Source organism: Talpa occidentalis, unplaced genomic scaffold, assembly GCF_014898055.3.
Source record: "Talpa occidentalis isolate TD23 unplaced genomic scaffold, MPIMG_talOcc4v2.1, whole genome shotgun sequence".
Classification (NCBI taxonomy): Eukaryota; Metazoa; Chordata; class Mammalia; order Eulipotyphla; family Talpidae; genus Talpa; species Talpa occidentalis.
Window position 1 is genome coordinate 37,911,435 of NW_026555331.1, and position 21,452 is coordinate 37,932,886.

General features: G+C 36.9%; 1 protein-coding gene across 4 annotated transcripts in view; it reads right to left on the minus strand.

Moving 5' to 3' along the window:
* The window catches only part of LRRC69 (leucine rich repeat containing 69), a 69,539-nt gene that overhangs the window by 29,519 nt on the left and 18,568 nt on the right, over positions 1–21,452 (minus strand). For 3 of the 4 annotated variants that reach the window (XM_037502687.2, XM_037502844.2, XM_037502605.2), the window contains exons 4-5: positions 17,890–18,085; positions 13,951–14,022 (exon numbers count right to left, since the gene is read on the minus strand). In XM_037502687.2, coding sequence (XP_037358584.1) covers positions 13,951–14,022; positions 17,890–18,085 — 268 coding nt within the window. The remainder of the gene's footprint in view (positions 1–13,950; positions 14,023–17,889; positions 18,086–21,452) is intronic. The other variant, XM_037502765.2, reaches the window with a different exon arrangement.

The following is a 21,452-nucleotide window of genomic DNA, read 5'->3' on the forward strand; positions in this document are numbered from 1 at the left end:
TAAAAAAGTCTTGCAAATATATATTGAATAAATGAACTAAAGAATAAAGAAATGATACTTGAAGAATTTAAGGGTCTCTACTCAAGATAATATAGCTAAAAAGTAGCAAAGTTGATATTTTAAGAATTCCTGACACATTATCTCTTAAAATTTTATACCAGCTCCTTCCTATCTCAATCAGGAGTGCCGAAGTTATTCTCCTGGTACCAGCTCAGGAGAACCAAGTGTGAGCATTGATCTCCGACCTGGTAATGGTATTGGTAACTTGAAATCGTCCCTGTTGGGAGTATTCATTGCATCGAAAGTGGCAGATGTCACAAGCCAGGTTTTTTCCCCCAGAGAGCTAGATGTTACACATTTATAAGCAAACTACCTGGTATCGGCCATTCTATTTCCTCATCGCTACCAATGCTGAAAGCACTTACATGAGCTATCCAGGTTCCTTTCCCTAGGAGCGGTTCTTATTTTGCTACTTCAGCTTGATGTCCTCCTCTTGCTTTCTCCACCTTTTGGGTCTTGAAATTTTTGAACAAGGATCACAACCCACCAGGGTTGGGACAAATCAGTCACTAAAAATTTTAACTGTTCAGTAGGGCAAGATCGCCAGGATGTAGGTGGGAAGAGAGAGCAGCAGAATTTATAATCAGCTCTGTGCCTGTGAAAATGGGCAGGGGCAGAACCTTTACTGAAAGACAGCGCTTGGTTGGCAGTCCGGAGTTAACTCCAAGGAGACATAAATCCCCTTATTCTTTTTATATGCGAACAGTTAGTACTGGACCAACTCTACTTATTATTCCCCAGGGGACATTCAGTGAAACATGTCCTCTAAAACAATGAACACCTGAATAGAGATTACACGTGAGTGTGTAAAATCATTTCATAAAGCTGCTTCTTCTACTCTAACATTAAACGCAAACTATATGCTTGTTTTATGTTGTTCTTGCTTTACAGCGTAAAGTAATATAAATAAAACAACATAGCTAGGAACATACATTATCATTCCACTTTCTGGCAGAAGGTTGAATAAATTACTAATTTTTTTAAAAGATTTATTTATTTTTACACAAGAACTGGGATACAGGTCTGAGGCATGGGAGAGTGAGAGCACTCACTATAGACAGAGCTGGGAGAAGAACAGGCAGACAGACTGAAATACACTGCTGAGGGGAGCAGCGGGCACGAGGGAAAGGTCTGCCGCGCCATGTGGTTATCTCCCTGGCCGGCAGGGAATCAAACCCATGCTGCAGAGGCTACAGACAGCTTCACAGCACTATGCTCAACCCACTGAACCACTGGGGAGGCCCAAATCACTAATATTAATTAGGTTTCTGAGAGTACTCCTCAGGCATTCAGAAATTATATATTTTTTTCTGTTTACTAATCCTCCAACTCTCATGCCCATTCATTCTCGCACAGTCTGGGTCAGATGACCCCAGAGAGTTCCCAGATAGGTAAGGATCACCTAAGGGAAAAAAAGAGGGGGGGGTTAATAATGATACCTTTAAGCACAGCTACCTGAGGCACTGACATCATGGAAGTCCTGCAAGACTGGAGGGGGGAAGCAGTGCTTGTGCTTTAATGGTGAGAAGAGAAGCTAGGAAATGACTTAACACGACAGCCAGTATCATTTGTATTATCATCCAATGGTTTCAAATACAGGAACTGAAGTTCAAGGACTTTAGAAAATTTTCCCATAATCACAAACTAGGAAGTTGCAAAATTGGAATCCATATAGAGCCCATGAAGTTTATGTATCTTCTACTACACAGTGCTGCCTCCAGGGAAGATAGCACACTAGCTACTCTTCACTCTATTGTGACCCCGCCCAAAAAAAAATTGTCACTACCAAAGTTGTGACTCACCACATTTCCTTTGGAAAACTAATTTGTAAAACCTCCAAGCAAACCCTGTCTTCTTTTATGTTTGATGGTCAACTCAGAAATCTCTTGCAGCATGCTGTGATCTGCAGGAATTCAAAATCACTAAGTGTAGAGTCAGAATCCAAATCCCAAGTCAGGATCTATCCAGACTCTATCTGCTGTTTTCAGCTATCATGCTTCTTACATCAATGGGGAAAAAGATCAAAACAGATCCCATATTACACAGAAATGGAAAAACAGCATGTGTTTATAAGTTAGGTGTGTGATTTGATACCATTGTGATTCTTGGGACAGAGATGCACGTGGAAAAATTCTCTGGTCCAAATAAGCATCCAAACACCTGGGAAAAACTATTCACCAAATTATTTTAATAGATGAGCACCAACTCCCTACTTGAAAGCATAGCAAAGTTATGAAACAAAGAACTATAATAACAAAAGCCTCAACGTCTACCCACAGTGACATAATCAGCCTCCTCCAGTGTCACTTCCCCATCTGTGAGTCAGTTCCCTGACATCCACTGCACAGCTGAGTTGTCTAAGTTTTCTACCACCTCAGTACCTTCTGTTTGGAATTAACTTCCTTAATTTATAACTCTGCTTTCTCGTTAGTGCATCCTCCTACAAAGTCACACCTGTAGTTCCTTTGATGTTCCCCTTTAATTCTGAGGTACAGGAATGCCAGCCACAGACTCTCAGTTACTGTGTCTGAAAAAACTCTCCAATGCCAGTATCCTTTCTTTCCCCGCAACAGTAAGTTTAGATGTTCCTCTTAGAGAGGAACTCCAGATGCTACCCATTGTTCCCCCCATTACCAAGCACAGAGTCTGTTCAGCAAGGACTTCCAGTTTCAACTGCTTATCTCAGTTCCTCATCTCATACGATTCTCTATGAGCAAATAACCCTATCCTTCCTTTCAACAAATGAAGGGGGGTGTTACTTCAGTTTGGGGATCTCCATTTTGAAGATGAGCGGCATTCCTTTTATCTCCTGAATCACTGTCTTTCACTACTTGGCTAGAAAAATAGAATTTCCGAGGTAACTACAGATGGCTAAACACTCTGCCAACCTCCATGCCAAGTGGATAGGTTCCTCTGCAGCACACATGGGCATCCAGACCCATCCTGCCTTTCATTCTGATAAGAGCATACATGGAAGCAGCAAGCAGAACTCAGATTATTCAATTTAATTAAGCAAGGGGAAACAGCTATACTCCCTCACTTAATTGAGTCCTCAATTTTGAACCAGAGTTTTAACAAACCCTCCTTGCTTCCGGGGTAACATTTTATTAATTTTCTCTAAGCTCTTTATTTCCAAAAGTCTATCTCATGAGATTTTAGAATTAGAATGGCGAAAGAAGCAATAACATAATTCAACACCCTTCTCCTTGTCCACCCCCCATATAAGAAACAGCAGAAAACATGATCTCATTCTCATAAAAGTAGCGACAGGCACAGCATTTAGTCAAGTTTTGGAATTCTATATTAGCTAAGCTTACATCACTTACATAAAACCACAGAGCCCACAAGGGGTTTTCATTAGGCAAGCTTTGGCTTATGTCCCATTTTTTTTAAAGGTCACTGAATGTTATTTTAAATGTATATCTCCTAATAAACTGAGCCACTGAAGGCAGCTCTGACAACCGAAGAAAAATATACTATTTTCAAACTGGGGTCAAATTCTAGAAAAACATTTAGTCAGCTTCAGGGATAGGGTAGAGTTTTCCTTAATATCCAATAAAGACAGAATATAAGCCAAAATATGGGAACAAGAACAAAGTGAATCTCTAATATCTATTTGAAAGAAGAAGAAAAACAAAGGGGATGAGGTGGACAACTGGAATTTCTCACACCTCTGAACAAAGTAGATACTTCAAACATATCAAAACTAGATTGTGGAGATCTTCAAAGACGTCCTTGGCCACAGCTTAATGGATATTTCACTGCATATCATTTATAAACTTTGAGGTTATTTTCTAACCATTTTGCAAAAGTTTCAAAAGTTTTAATAGGTTTTTTTTTGGTTTAATAGAAGTTTTGATACAACGTAAACATCACAATTTCATGTTCTCACAAAGTTTCTTTCCCACAGTTGTATTGTGTTTTTGTTTTTTTTGTCAGACACATGCTGAAATTTGAAATAACCATTTTTCAAGTGTCTAGTCAATTTCGCAGAAATATTTCTTTTATTCCAAAATGAAATGGCTTCCCTAGGAATGTGTGTGTGTGTGTGCGTGTGCACAAATATTTATTTATAACTGGACATGGATGGAAATAATTCTCCTGAAGGCAGGGCAGGTGAGATCATTTGGAAATGGAGTCATTTAAAAACAAACTGAACCTCTTCGCTTAACTTTGTACTAAATGCAAAAAGTAACCTAACAAAAGACAATGGGGGATTTCTGAAATACATACATTTTATGAATTAGACAAATACAAGTTGGAAAATGACAGCGACCAGGTCTGTACTGTGCAATATCAAGTAAGTGTCTGGCATCACAGTTGTCAGTGCAAGATATGCTAAGCCTGGAATGGATCAAAATCAAGCTCTGACCTAAAAGAGAGAAGTTCTTTTTTTTTTTTTTTTTAAGATTTATTTATTTATTTATACAAGCACTGGGTACAGTCAGAAGCGTGGGAGGGTGAGAGAATTCACCAGAGCCAGAGCCAGGAACAGAACAGGCAGAGTGATGAAATACACTGCTGAGGGGAGCAGCGGGCATGGCAGGAGAGGTCTGCTGTGCCATGTGGGACCCTCACCGGTGGCTGGGGATCGAACTGGCGCTGCAGAGGCTGCAGGCAGCTTCACAGCCCAGCGCTCAACCACTGCGCCACCAGGGGAGGCCCAAGAGAGAAGTTCTTTTAAACTAAAAACATCCAAGGGAAGAAGGGAATAGAGTCGAATAGAAGTCAAATAGAGAATCTAAGAAAAACGGATTTCAGTACCAAGGGGTTTAATTTTTAAAGGAGTCAATCTGAAAATCAGAAATCAATTGAGTCAAAGGGAAGGGTAAAGATGAGGCTGGACAAAAAGAAAAAGAAAAATACCGGATGGTCTCACTCATAGCAGGAATCTAGAAAACTTAAATAAGGGACCAGGAAAATGAATAACTATAAGAAAGCGAAAATCAAAATCAACAAAAAACTATGAACCAGAGACACTTTTTGGGGGGTGAGGGGCGGGAGGGGAGGGATTGGGGTCAGAATGGGGGGGGTTGTAATTGTATGGGGAATATAAAAATAAAATTTATTATTTAAAAAAAAAAAGATGAGGCTGGAATAAGGAGAATCAAAAGCAAAGATTCAAGGAAACAGGGACAGCTCCTCCCTTTAGGGAGCTAGTTTATTAGTTCTGTTTTACTGTTTCACCGAGACTGCAAGAATGTGAATGGGTCTGCAGAGCAAAATAACAGCTGTTCAGACAAAGAGCACATGGGGAGCAGGAAGCAGAGGAATACTAAGGACTCTACCCCTGCCCTTTCATGCCTGTATAGGTGAGTGGCTGCAAATAATTGCAAGTTAGAGTCATTTAGGTGCTTTCCTGGTTTTGAAAACCTATGAAGACACCCCTGCATTAGGACAGATCGAGTGACCATTTAGTTCAGACCAAACATTTTTTTTAAAGATTTATTTATTTATACATACAAGAACTGGGGTACAAGCCAGTTTTTTTTGGGGGGGTGAGAGGATTCACCAGAGACAGAGTGGGGAACAGAACAGGAAGATCGACTGAAATATACTGCTGAGGGGAGCAGTGGGAGAGTCAGGAGAGGTCTGCAGCGCCATGTGGGTTACCTCCCTGGCTAGGAATTGAACTTGTGCTGTGGTGGCCGAGGTGAGCCTCCTAGGTTGCATCTCAACCCCTTGTGCCACCAGGGAGGCCCCCTCAGACCAAATCTTAAAATGAAAAGATATCTACTTGTTATCTCTATCATGTGCCAAACACTAATAAAGAAAAATAAATACTGTATGATTTCATTCACAAGAGGTAGATGAGAAAACAAACGGATGAAATAAATCAAGTAAAGATTTTTGGACCAGAAGATCAGTTAGTAGATACCAGAAGGGAGGAGGAAGGTGCTGGGTAAATTGGGAAAAGGGGGACAATGATAGGGTAGGATAGAATTGGATGTTTAGGGGTGAACTTCATATATTAAAGACACAGTTTGGGTCTCCGGGATGGGCACCTGAAACTTATATAATGTTATCATGCAATGTTACTCCAATTTAAGAATTTTTATACATTATCTCATTTTATCATTCATTCTATGTTGGCTGAACACCAACTGCTGGGTCAGATATTTTCCCAAGCATGTAATGATATGTGTTATTAATATCCCCAACTTTCTGAAGAAAAACAAGACATAGAGTAATTGAGTTATGTGCTCAAGGTCATACAACTGGTAAATTGCTAAACTAGGCATATTTGATTTTTATTTGGGAACAGTGGACTCAAATTTTCTGCTCTCTGGGAAAGTTGCTTACTTTTTTTCCTCCTTTGTTTCTCATATGATAAAAAGGGAGAGTGCTTGCACTAGTCTCAAATTTGATTTATAATAATTCTGAAGGATTCTTGAAGGAAAAAAAGGGAGCAGTGAAGAAACACAACAGATGCTATACTATTATCCACCATGAATAGTCCAAGCATAACTGTTCTCATGGCTGCAGCATTGTAACAAAATTTTTCTCTCCTTATATCATTTTCTTCTTATAAAAACCTCATTTAGGGTCTCCCTGGTGGCACAAGGGGTTAATATGCAACCTATGAAGCTATCTGCAGTCACCACAGCACAAGTTCGATCCCCAGCCAGGGAGCTATCCAAATGGTGAAGCAGACCTCTTCTGTCTTGCCCTCTGCTCCCCTCAGGAGTGTATTCCAGTCAACCTGCCTGTTCTGTTCCCCACTCTGTCTCTGGTGAAACCTCTCACCATCCCACACCTCTGGCCTGTACCCCAGTTCTTGTATGCATAAGTAAATAAATCTTAAAAATAAAAGTAAATTAAAAAAATAAAAACCTCATATACCTACCAACCTGAGAAACATAAAAATATTTAAAATTCTTAATTTTGACATAGAATCTGTTTATGTAGATTCCAATAAATGTTAGTATCATAAATTTGAAAGTGAAAGAAATCACTAAGAGCACCTAAATGACTAACTTGAAAAGTGAAGCATTGGTTATGATTTACACTGTTTTAAGCACATTTCTTCAATATCTAGTCTTGGCAATGCACTTTCTCATACACTGTCATATTCATATGTGTCCTTATAAATGTGTTAACTAAATCTGGGTTTCACTTCCAAACTATAAGCACCCAGCATAAACGAGGAACTTTCATAAAGACAAAAGTCAAAAATAAAGTTACATGGTGAAGACTTGGCCTCACAAACTTTCCTCAAATAAAATTTGGTGTCTAAAATCATATGCTAAAAATCTTTCCAATGGTTAAATTGGCTGCTGAATAAGTGTGTAAGAAGTTGTGCCAAAGCCATATACACACCAAATGCACCCATGGTGTGGCCGTAGAGGAGTAACACATAAAAACTCAGCCTCCAATTTTAGAGGCATTCCTTGTATTCACTAACAAAACCCTAGCTTCTATTTTACAGACTATATAGGAATTCTATTTTTCAAGGAATGTTCCTTGAGTATCATTTTAGCCCAGGACAAAGGGAAATCTCAGAACCCAAACTCCCAGTGAGATACAAGAAATGTCTTATTTATTGATGTAGCCTGACAGGGACCACCCCTGCCTGTGACTACTGAAATAAAGGATAGATTCCTCAGTACATTTGTCTCTTAGAGGCAGGGGTTCTAATATGGCAGGAGGCCTGCGCTTGAAGCCACTAAATCCTGAGTTCAAGTCCAGTCTCTAGTACTGCTCTAACAGTTAGCACTACCTTAGAACTTAATAGAAATGCAAATTCTTGGAGGACTCCCTGGTGGCGCAAGGGGTTAAGAAGCAACCAATGAAGCTATTCACAGCCACTGCAGCACCAGTTCGATCCCCAGGGAGCCATCCACGTGGCACAGCAGACCTCTCCTGACTCTCCTGACTCGCCCGCTGCCTCCCCTCAGCAGTGTATTTCAGTCAATCTGCCTGTTCTGTTCCCCACTCTGTCTCTGGTGAATCTTCTCACTCTCCATACCTCTAGACTGAAACTCTAGGGATGGGGCCCAGCCAGTTGGGTTTTAACATCCAGGGATTCCTGATAGAAATTCAAATTTGAGGGCTACTACTGTAGGTACATTACTTCTCTGCATTCTCTATACTCTCAGGTCCAAAGAGGAATAATGATACTGAATCTATCTTCTTCAAAGGGCTATTCAATATCAAATTTCAAATAATAAAAAATTACTTTTGCAAATCTTCAAATTGCTAAATATGCTCAGAGTATTGTGTCAGAAATATAACTTTTACAGCCATTTCTCAATCTGAAGAGAAATGGTAACAGTTCAGTAGTTAGATTGCTAATGGGGGATTCTGATGAAGAGTGTTACAGCAAGAGCAAGTTTTCTGTTCTAAAAAGGTTTGGTACATGATGTTTTGTTATAAACTTCACTTCAGAGATAAACGTCATCATGCCCTCTGGTGAGGATCATTAAAATCTTTTTTTACTTTTGTCAGGTCAGCTTTTTCTTCAAATAATTGAAGTATGAAAAACAACTGGACTCCTGAGGGAAAGAGGAGCCAGAAAAAGTCTTTGCTTAAAAGAGAAAAAAAAAAAATCTAAATTGTTTCAAGGAAACAAAAAACTCGGTAACTTACTTCTCTCCTTGTTGAAAAGGCTGAATCACAACTATATCATAAATTGTTGTCTAGCCTTTATTTTAGAATTTAGAAAGAATGGTAACCCTTTCCTCCCAGAAACCCCATTATAATATCTAATCCAAGGTTCTTCTGCAGCATATAACAGCAATGCAGTGTTTTATTTTTTTTTTATTATTGTTAAAGGTTATTTTGAGCTCAATAATGAAATTATCACCTACCAGCCATGCTCCTCTTTCCAAGTCATAATGTCAGTTTCTTTAACTTTTCTAATTTGAAATTTCTGTAATGAGTTCTTTCTTGTGATCGCTCCAGAGCCCACTTCAATTTCTAAAGTTTTCCTTAAACACCAAAACAGAAGTCAGTACAGGGCAGAGTTCCCTAATGGCAGGAAGTCTTTGAAGGTTCCTGCCTACAGCGTACAAGAGCTTTACTTAACAATTTTTCCCACTGAATTGTCATATAATCCTCACACAGGGAGTTTCATCTATTACATAGAGAGATGCTAAAAAGAGTACTAAAACTTATTGTTCCATATCCAAGTATAATGGCTTGAACAGCATCCCTACAAAATTCACATCTCCCTGGAATCACAGAATGTGACCTTATTTAGAGAGTCTTTGCAGATATAATTAGATAAAAAGAGGACATACTGGATTAGGATGGCCCAACTGCCGGGGCTGATGTCCTCAAAGAAGTGAAAATATAGACTTGTTCTTTGAAGTACCAGTTGGTGGTACCTTGTTACAGCAGTCTTCAAAAATCCATTAAGACAAACATCACTGTTTTTTGCACTATCTGGAAAACTGGCAGTGTTTCCAAATGGGCCACTATCTGTCACAAGTTCTGTTTCAGAAGGGGTAGTATCCCAAGAAGAGATGCAAGTAAAAGACATTTTATTTCACACCATCCTTTTCCTCAAAGGTTTAATAATTCAAAATCCAAGCCTAATTCCAGAAATAAAATAAAAATGTGAGAAAAAGTGAACATATGATAAAGAAAATGTAGAATATTCAGTCATTTAAAAAATTATTTGAAGAATATATATATCATGAAAGTGTGCAATATAAATGTTAAGTGAAAAAGTAAAATGTTAATTTATGCAATGTTTTCAATCATATTTTAAGTGCATTTATAAAAATTAGATACTTGGAAAAAACCAACAGTAAACACTTCATAGGAGGTTAAGTGTAAAAGCAGCATATATTTTGCTCTCTTATATAATATATATAATATACACATATTCACATATTTACTTTCTAGACTTATGGTGAATTGGTTACTTCTATAGCCAAAAAAAAAGCTTTTTATAAAAAGGCATATATGTAGATAAGAGAGCTAGTGGACAGAAAGAAAAGAGTTATCTTAAAATAAATTTTAACAATTCCTAATTATCCAAGAAGCACAGGACACATTGCAAGCTATTAAAATGAATTATTTTAACATGTCTTAGATAGGAATTAGATATCAAATAATTTTCTGAGTCACAGAGAATTTCCTCTAATTATGCCAATAGATCAGATTAAGAAATCAGTCACAGAGTTTTGCTTTCTCTCTACTAATATTTCTACTACAATGATACTTTTTGATTATTTAGGTTGCACTTCTTGTTTTCCATAGTGAAGAGGAAAGAAAATAGCAAAATGTTCTGATCCCCTCAAATTTGGATTATTATTTCAAACAATATTATTGGATTATTATCTCTTTTTTATTCTGTTTTGGGGGAGTTTGTTTTTTCATTATGATCCTTATGATCCTTATTTTTATTGTTATCCAAATAGCAACTGCATTGACAGAAAAAGACACATCTTAAAACAAAGAAAAGAAAAAGTCTCTAAAGTACAAAATAAATTAATAGAAGCAAATTGCATGACCCTGGGAAGTCTTAGGATCCAAACCTAAGAGTTTGGATCAGTGACTCATCTTACAACAATTGCACTTAGAAGAACTGTACAAAGAACAACTACACTTCTGACAAGAATGACAAATGAAACTGGGTTTGGAGTAGACCATTTTAAAACTTGTCCATATTAAGAACAAAAGCATTTTTTATAAATAGGATTATAAAAAAAATAAATTCAAAATCCAACTAATGTCATTGTAAACCTGTAATAGTTACCATTATTAAGATAATATACAAGGATTAAAGAATGGTAAATTTAACAATTCAGGTGAGGGGACCATCTTTCTAAACATTTCTGATCAAGTTTATTTAATTAATACAATAATCTCTAATTGCCTATGTCTATAATTTAACATTATTTAGACCACTACATTTTATACAAGTATATATTTACATTCATTTTCTCCCCACATACACAGAGTAATCCTCCTCATTTTCAATACTGAGTATATTATTTCTGTGCCTAACTATATTTGAGTTTTCAAGATAGTAGTTGAGATTAGACATTTGAAAATAAATACTTAAAATGTTTATTTTTACAGGAAAGAATTTACAGGAAAGAATAAAATATTTTCCAATATAACTGTGACCACCTTTTCACACTTAAGAAAATTAAGAGTAATTCTGTAACATCCATCCCACAACTGCCCCCCAAATGCTTGAATGCCTGATGTAACCTGCTTGTTATTGGGTTTTTTGCGGGGAGGGAGGTAAGGTGGGGGACCAATCAAGTTTCACAAGACAGTTATGTATTTTATATCTTTTTAAATAACATTATGTGCTTTCTTTTTTGGTGTCTGCAACAATGATGAAGAAAAGTAGCTCTCATCCAGTGAATACCCTTTTTTTGTGGAAAAAAAAAAAGTAGTGTGGGTAAATGGCACTTCTTTAAAAAGAAAAGTCACACTGGGAAATTAAATGAGACAAATCCAGATATAGTATAGTGTAACAAAAAATGCTTTAACAGAATTTTCTTGAAAACTTACATTTAGAGACTTTCATTATTATTTCATGTTTTTGCTTGAAAAAACAATACAATAAGAATACAGTAAGTACCCAAAATCTTTAAATTAAGGAAAGAAAAAAATGAGATAAATAAACTAGAGTCTCAATGTACTAGATCTGACTATATGGTAATAAAAGTACCAGTCCACTTCTGAAATAGCTAATTCACTGTGTGTTCATAATAAAATTTTTCTTAACAACTAAGTAATACAGAAACTCTTCTGATTGAACATCTATGAAATAATTATAATAGTACCATTGTCTTACTGCAAATTTCCATTTAATGGGCATTTTATTCAAAAGTCCTGGTGAAAATTCAGTTACAAATATTCAAAAGCCATGTGAATAAAAAATATATACTACTGTGAAATAACTGAATTTTACAAATAGCAAATTTTACAAATCTATTTTAGATTATAAAATAGAAAACACTCTTGGGCCTCTCTGGTGGCGTAAGGGGTTAAGTAAGTCTCAGCATTATCAACTTACAGGCAGCCACTGCCCCCTTGGCTAGGGAGCTGACCCACATGGCACAGCAGACCTCTCCTCTCTCACCAGATGCTCCCCTCAGCAGCGTATTTCAGTAGACCTGCCTGTTATGTATGCTTCCCACTCTGTCTCTGGTGAATCTCTTGCTACCACCACCCAAACCTGTGGCCTGCACCCCAGTTCTTCTACCCAAAAATAAATAAACAAATAAATTTTTAAAAAGTAAAAACACTTTCAAATAAAAACTTATTTTTTAAAAAAGAATAATTGAGAGGCAATAACCCAGACAATTATACAGAATAAATTTTCAAATCTATGAGTTAAGACTACAAGTCAGGGCATTGAGTAAATGGAGTTCCTTTTGCTCTTTATTTTTTGTGTATGCTTGAAAAACTTTAACAAAAAAATAAGTTTTCAAAACTAGTACTTCACAAAGTTGTTGGCTTGTTTCACTATAGCCAGCAAAGACTAGCACTATGAGTATACTTCTAGGAGGTACATAGAATAGTCAAATTTATAGAAGCAAGAAGTTGAATGATGGTTGTGTGGGGCTGGGTGGGGAGGAGGAATTGAGAGTTAATATTTAATGTGCACAAAGTTTCAGCTGGTAAAAATGAAAAACTTCTTTTTTTTTTTTTAAATAGAGGCATGTTTTATTTATTTATTTGTTTGTTTGTTTTGTTTGTACATGAACTGGGTACAGTCAGAAGCGCGGGAGGGTGAGAGAACTCACCAGAGCCAGAGCGGGGAGCAGAGCAGGCAGAAGGACCGAAGTACACTGCTGAGGGGAGCAGCGGGCGGCAGGAGAGGTCTGCGCGCCATGTGGGACCCTCCTCCGGTGACCGGGGAGCAGCCGGGGATCGAACCGGCGCCGCAGAGGCCGCGGGCAGCTTCGCAACCCAACGCTCAACCGCTGCGCCACCGGGGAGGCCCAAAATGAAAAACTTCTAATAAATGTTTGGCAATATTTTAGAGCAACATGAATTTATTTAGTCACAAGAACTGTAGACTTAAGATGGTAAAATGTTATATTTTATGTTATGTGTATTTTGCCACAATAAAAAAGCTCTCATTTTTTTATAAACCTTATTTTTCATATTTCAGTCATTTCATTGTCAAAAAATTCCATAGGGGGTAAAAATATGAAATCTTAAATTAGAATAGGTCAATCAGAAAAATTAATGGATCAACAACTATTTATTGAATGCTTCTAGATTGATGGGTTTCTAATTATTAATCTGCATGTGGAAACACGTTTGCAAAGATATAAAATTACAATATGAATAATTGTATATTCCCCAATGTTACAAGTTGCTAAGACCAACTGCTTCTCAGTTATTTGAAATAAGGCAAGATCAAAATTTATTTCCAAATAGAAAGAAAGTATATTTTTCATTGTTTAAGGCTGAAAAACAACTAATAGAAGTATCACATTTGGATTAATTACAATGGATAATAACTGATGCTCTGGAAAGTAATATTTTCATAAAGTGTGAGGTGACCAAGAGCAGTGTATAATACCAGGAAACATTTAACCATAACAATTTTTTTTTTAAGATTTATTTATTTATTTATAGAAGCACTGGGTACAGTCAGAAGCGCGGGAGGGTGAGAGAATTCACCAGAGCCAGAGCGGGGAGCAGAGCAGGCAGAAGGACCCAAGTACACTGCTGAGGCAGGAGAGGTCTGCGCGCCATGTGGGACCCTCCTCCGGGGCCGGGGAGTAGCCAGGGATCGAACCATTACTGCAGAGGCTGCTGGTAGCTTCGCAACCCAACGCTCAACCGCTGCGCCACCCGGGAGGCCCCTAACCATAGCAATTTTTAATGGCTGTCCATATTGTTCTAATAGTAATAGCATAACAAAATTATTTTCCATTTATAATGGAAGTTAACTCTACTTACTCTTGGTGGAAATATCTGTATAATATTTCCAGCTATGTCTAGGAGTCTTAGATTTCTAAGATGACAAATTTCCTGTGACAGAAAACAAAAGAGAGACTTTTTTTAATAGAATCCTATTTTAACATTTTTTACCAGAATCCTAAATATTTCTTTTTTAGTTCAGACTTGAAAATCTTTCCTAATTACCTGAGCTATTCTTTAGTACACCCTCCTGAAGGAGATTACTGTGCCCTAGATTGCCAGATTCTGAGTTCTAAATTTCCTCTGACCTCTCTGACAATGTGGCCACCAAGATTTAGACTACTTTTAGGTTCACAGCTTACCTCTGACACTTATAATGTAAGCATAAGTAATTTTTTTTTAATTTCTTGGTATCATGTTTTCATTTATAAAATGGAAATGCTAATGAAGCTCCTCCTTCAATGTGGTTGTTGAATATATTAAATGAACTATTAATCAGAAAGTGCATACTAAGGGGCTTACTTAATACATGACCATAAGTAAAATAGAACCTTTAAAAAAACAGAAACAGATGTATTCCTGGAAAGTTGTCTCTATGGACAATTTCACCAGCAATTTTTTTTGGCATCTACCTTTTGTTTAACACTATGCTAACATAACTCTTTCCTTAGAAAGGAAATAAAACCTGTCACTTTTCATCTCTATGACCAATGTAACATTACATTACCATAGTAACCACGTGGTTATTATACTGTATCTTGGTTCTGATATTTCTCCTAGCTAGCAAAGACTGTAAGATTTTTTTTAATAAGAAACATAAAAAACATTTAAAAATTGAAAACTGAAGGTATGACCTGATGAATGGTTCCCACCACTTGCAGAGATATATTTGAAATGACACTCTTATTTTGAGGATCAAACCTCTCCTCAGGGAGATATGACTCTTCAGTCATGACAACTGTCTTTCTTCCTGATCTTCTCACATAAAATCCCAGGTTGGTAGGTGATGAGATGGAGTTTGGTGTAATAGATGTTTACTAGGAATCCATGCTCGAAAAGTAGTTTTGTTCAACAAAGTAGGGTGCTCCAGAGTGGGCACCATCATTCCAAGATGTTCTCCATCCTTGACTGGTCACAGGATATGGAATGCTCTTAGAGTGACCTTGAGCAAGAAAGGAGGTTCTCTGTAACTGAGGCACACTCCCATCAAGTTAACAGAGGCTGTCTGCAGTCCTCACCCCTACAGCTGGGCAGCAAGACCTTGAATGGGGATCTGCCATGTCATATATATGATCCTCTTGAGTCTTTTATTACCATGATACTCTCCTGATTGCTCTGTTAGATACAGGAAAATTAATCAAAAAATGCTGGCATTGAGTATGGCTGGTTGTAAGTAATCAATAATGTCATCATCTCTTTCTCTTGTGATTGCATCAAGTCAAACTCTCCTAAAGAAGGGAAACATGAACTCCAGCAGTTCTGAGTTTAAGTTCTTCCAATTTCACAACCTTAGCACAAAGAACATGTTTACATCCCAAAGTCCATCTGTCGGACCTGTGAATTCCTATCCTTGAACAAACAACGATGCAGTTAAACAATTGGTAAAAGACATAGACATATTTCCAAAGATACGCTGAAGTGTTGAACATCACTAATCATTATAGAAATGCAAATCAAAACCATAGTGAGCTATTACTATCAGGAGGACTATTAACAAAAAGGTAAGAAATAACAAGTATGAGTGAGGGGTAAAGAAAAGGAAATTCTTGCACACTGACGGTGGGAAGGTAAATTGGCTGCTATGGTAAGAAAATACAGATTCCTCATAAAATCAAAAATAGAAGTACCATCTGATCCTACAAAGAAATCTCAAAAAGATATTTGCACAGTCATGTTTACTGCAGCATTATTCACAATAGGCAATATATGGAAACAACCTAAGCATCTACCAATGGATGAATGAATAAAGAAATTGGGTTACCGCGGAACCTAATTCAGTCTTTAAATAGAAAAAATCCTGCTATTTGAGACAACACAGATGAAACTGGGAGACTGTATCATAAGTGAAATAAGTCAGTCACAGAAGGACAAATATCACCTTCATATGAAGCATATGAAGTTGCCAAATATATGGAAGTAAACAACGGAGTGGTGGTAACTATGGATGAAGAGAGATTAGTGTGTTCCAGAAATCTGCTGTTCAAATATAGTGTCATATATATCAAGGCTTTGTACTTAAAAATGATTTAAAGAATAAGTCTCACATTAAACATTCTTATTTTTTAAAAAAAGACACAAGGAAATATTTGGAGATGATATGTTAATTACCTTGACAATGGAAATGGTGATATGAATGTATGTATATGTCTAAACTCTCAAACTGCATACATCAATTATGTATAGCTTTTGTATACCAATTATATCTGTAGTGGCAGGAAGGCCACAGAGCAGGTTTTCTAAGATTGAAGCAGAGCTGGGTAAAAGAGGAGTCCTGGAGCCCTCGATGGATTTCTCAGGCTTTTATTGAGCTTTACATGTAGTGTGGTACACAGGTACACAGCAGGCAGGGGTGCTGGGGGGCCAGGAGGCCAGTAGGCCTCTAAGTCCCCGGCAAGTCTTCACTCTGGGCTACTCTGGCTTCTTTCTCCCCTTCTCTCGCCAGCCTCTCTCCTGCTTCTGCTCCTCTTGGTGACTACCTTAATACTTCTCCCATGGCCCACGAAAGTAAATAAGATAGCTTACAACAATGTAACAACTGCAGGTGACCCATTAGGCAGGGCAATCCTAATAGTGGAAGGGCAGAAAAGCCTGAAAAACCATTTACCGTACAATATCTCAATGAAATTGGGAACAGGGAACAAAGTTCTTTAAAAAAATACATTTTATAAGTGTCAGGTCCATTCTTTCCCCAGTGGATTATTTGCCTATAGCCAAGATCACTTTAGAGATGCAAAATTAAGTATCTGATCTACTAGGAATGAGACATAAAGTATACATATATATACTTGTACAGAATACATATAATTTATAGCATGCCAGAAAAGGATTAATAATGCAATTATTATTTTTTAAAATGAGTATTTTCTATACTGCCTCATCATTTATAAAGCAGACCAAAAAGATCAATGATAGCCTATTATTATCATTTTTTTAGGATTAAAGCTTAAAGATCTTTTAACCTTTTATTAATACTAGATAGAGAGACTGAATCATATTAAATGTATAAGGACATACATTATCAACATTCTTTACATGAAAATGCATATTAAGACTTATTAGCATTTAAATTTTAAGAAATCTATCTTCTTAGGATTTATAAAATTGTAGTGACAGTATTGATTTGAGGTAAGGAAATTTAAGTCAGACAGATAAGGATTTGAGACCCTTCTCTTACCTTTGCAAATTGTGTACAAGTTATATAACTTCTCTGTTCCTTATTTTAAAATGGGAATAAGAAGTTACATCATAGAGTAGTTATAACAATAATAGAATGCATTACAACAATAATCTTGTTATTGTTGTTTAAATAGATTTAGTCTGTAATCAAGATATTTTCTTATTTATAAAATTCAGGATTTTAAGTAATTTAAAAATAATTTTTAATTTATTTGTTTATTGTTAATTGAGGTAATATTTGGGAGTTGCCACTAAAATACAGGGGATTCATTTAAATTTAGATAATAAATTTAGTAAATTTAGTAGAATGCAGTATTTGGGATATACTTCTACTAAAAAATAATTCATTGCATATCTGATATTCAAATCTAAGCTATGTACCTACAGTTTCATTTATTAACTCTAGTAGCCCTAGCTTTGTGGAATAATCCTCTGTCATTGGGATTTGAGAACTAAATGCATCTAATCTGAGGAAACACAAGTGATGGCTTGCACTTGGATGCCTACATTTATACTATAATCACTCCATATTATAATCATCTCTTCCCTGAAAATGAAAATTTGACTCCATGTTGTGCTTACCTGTGGTAAAACTTCAATATTGTTCCTGGCCAGATGAAGCTTCTCAAGCTTCTTCAAAAAATTAATCTCTTTGGGTAGGTAAACAATCTGATTGTAGTTAAGTTGAAGTTCAGAAAGATTCTTAAGGAAACAAAGTTCTCTAGGAATGCTGGCTAGCTGGTTATGATTTATACTCAAATGTGTAAGTCTTTTTAACCTAAAAAATAAAGTATATAAATGAAACTCCCAAGATTAAGAATGTCCGTTATACAGATACCACTTATAAAGAAACCATGTGTCAATTTATATTTTTTGTAGCTTTTCTGAGTCTTTTTTTAATTGATTTTCAATATAGGTACTATATTGAAATACCCATCAGGTATTACCAATGTAGCACACCCACCACCATATCAACCATAGTCCATCACCATAGACCATTGTGCTCCTTTCCTCTTTGTATTTACCCCTCTGGCCCCATGCTTCAGTTCTGTAGTCAGCTTTCAAAAGTTAGTTTTTAAGCTTGTCTTTATCTGATCCTTATTTTGGTTTATCTATATTCCACATACTAGTGACATATCCAGTATTTCTCTTTCTCCTTCTGACTTATTTCACTTATCATTATCTCCTCCAGCTCCATCCATGTTGCTGCAAATGACATGAGATGATCTTTTCTAATCACTCTTTTGAACATTCATCTGTTTGGGGGCACTTAGGTTATTTTCATACTTTAGCTATAGCAAATAGCACTGCAGTAAATATGGGAGTGCAAGTTTCCTATGGTATTAGTATTTTTGAATTTGGGGGGCAAATGCCTAGGAATACAATTGGTGAGTCATATGGCAGATCCATATTTAATGTTGTCAGACACCTCCATACTGCTTTTCTTATGGTCTGGACCAGTCAGCATTCCCACCAACAGTGTAGAAGAGTTCTCTTTTCTCCACATCCTTGCCATCAGTTGTATCTGGTCTTTTCCTATGAGCCACTCCCAATGGTGTGAGGTGATTTCTCATCATGATCTTGATTTGCATATCCCTAATGATAAGTGATGGTGAACATCTGAGTCCTATGTTAGTCAAGTGTTCATAACTGCTGTTCGTTTAAGCATAAAAAATGTTTGTTTTAATTAACTTATGAAGATGCTTTATAATCAAATGACTTATGTTCAAAGTATTTTATGTAACCAAAACCCAAATTCAAGGAAAAGAACTCTATTTTAATTCCTTGTCTGGATACATTGGCCATATTGAAGAAGTCAAAGGACGAAGGAAATCATATGCATACACAAACATACTATATATGGATGTAGGTAGATCTAGGTATAGACACAGATATACAAATATCGAGCCTGTACCAGATAGGAGAACAACCTAGTTGCTGTGGAAAAAGCAAAAATTGATCAGTCACAAATACTGCCCCCCTTGTGCAGAGCATAATCTAGAAGGAGATAGGAAATAGAGACATAAAATGAGAGAAAATGCCATCATATAGAGAGAAAGGGATTAAGGAAATTTGAATCTATAATTCAAATCTGAAATTTGAATGAAAAAGGCTTTATATAGTACCTGAAGTATATCACAAGCCTTTTGGAAGACTTGAAATTTTCATTTTGGCTCTAAATGATAGAACTTACAAAATAAGGGCAACAGAAGGGCCTGTTATAATAAGCTGAGGCTGATTTAATATTTTAAATAAAAAGCAAAAAGAAATTAACACTACCAAGCACTATTTATGTACCTGTACATTAATTTTAACAATCAATTCATGCCTAAAATAATCAGAAACAGATTATAACTTATCTAAATTATCCACACAGAAGGTAAAGATGCCTTTCAAAAAGATCTATAAATGGTGAATAAGAACATGAAAAAATGCTCAATGTCAATAAGACATCAGGGAAAGGCAAACTAAAACTACAGTGAAATGTGACTTCAGACCCACTAGAATGGTTAAAATTTTTTAAACTGCTGGAATGTAAAATGTACAACTACTTTGCGAAACTATTAGCAGTTCCTTATAAATTATACAGCTACACTCTTACTCTATGACTCAACAACTGACTCCTAGGAATTGAAATGAAAAATAAATTAAGCATGTGTCCACAAAAAGGCTTGTACAAGAATATTCATAATAGCTTAATTTATTATGGTCCCAAATGGGAAACAATAACATAAACCAGAGAAAATAACTTATGTCATATTCACACGATGAAATGTTATTGGGGATAAACAAGACAATAAACTATTGACAAATGCAACAATAAGGCAAATCTCAAAATATATGGTGAGCAAAATAAGGTACACACAAAATGGCACATAATGTATAATTTAGTCAGTTCTAGAACAAGTAAAACTAGTTTGTAAAGAAAAGTGTCAGGTTTTGCCTCTGAGGGGTAAGAATTGTGTTTGCCTCTGAGGGGTAAGAATTGACTCTAAGGATATTAGAGAAACTGGATTGAAAGATGTGTCAAATACCTCATTGTGTTAAAAACCTTATTGTTGTGTGTGTACAATTGTCAATGCTCTTTGAACTGAACACTTATAATTTTTATATAATTCTTCAGCAGAGAGAAGAGGCCATTAGATTTGGTTACCTGAAGAACATTAGTGGCCATTGAAAATGAGTCGTTAGAATGGAGCAAGAAAAAGAGTACTTTAAGGGGTTGAGCAGGAAAGAAAGACACTAAACAGGTGGCACTTTACAGAAGTTTGGTTATAAAGGAAAGGAGAGAGAATAAGGGAGCAAGAGAGAAAAAGCAAAAAGAAGACCTTGTCTTAGGTCTGCTAGAGGCAGGAGACAGGGGAAATAAGGGAGCCCAGATTTCTCAGTAAAATAGGGACAATTTGGAGAGTAATACAGGGCCAAAGAAAGACAACCCCATGTTAAAAAAGTAAAAATGTGTGTGGCAGGTCCTGTGGAGAAAGAGATGGAGAGGTTTCTTCATTAACCATTGATATAATCATTATTTTAATAGACTCCATGTGGACTACTGTATCATGGGAGTTTAGAAAGGTATACTATGAGAAACAGAAAGAAGACCAAAAATAACCACCAAATAATAATAAAAGCAAGCGGGCCTCCCTGGTGGCACAGGGGGTTGAGCGCAGCGCTTTGAAGCTGTCTGCAGCCTCTGCAGCGCAGGTTCGATTCACACCCTACCAGGGAGATACCCACATGGCGTGGCAGACCTCTCCTGTCTCACCCACTGCTCAGCAGTGCTTTCAGTCCATCTGCCTGTTCTGCTCCCTTCTCTGTCTCTGGTGAATTCTCTCATCCTCCCGTGCCTCTGGCTTGTACTCCAGTTCTTGTACAAATAAATCTTTTAAGGTATAATAATAATAGGGCCTTGCCTGGTGGCGCAGGTGGTTGAGCGCAGTGCTTTGAAGCTGTCTGCAGCCTCTGCAGCACCGGTTCAATCCTGGCCGCCTGACGAGGGTCCCACATGGCGTGGCAGACCTCTCCTGCCGCCCGCTGCTCCCCTCAGCAGTGTATTTCAGTCAATCTGCCTGTTCTGTTCCCTACTCTGTCTCTGGTGAATCCTCTCACCCTCCCGCGCATCTGGCCTGTACCCCAATTCTTGTATA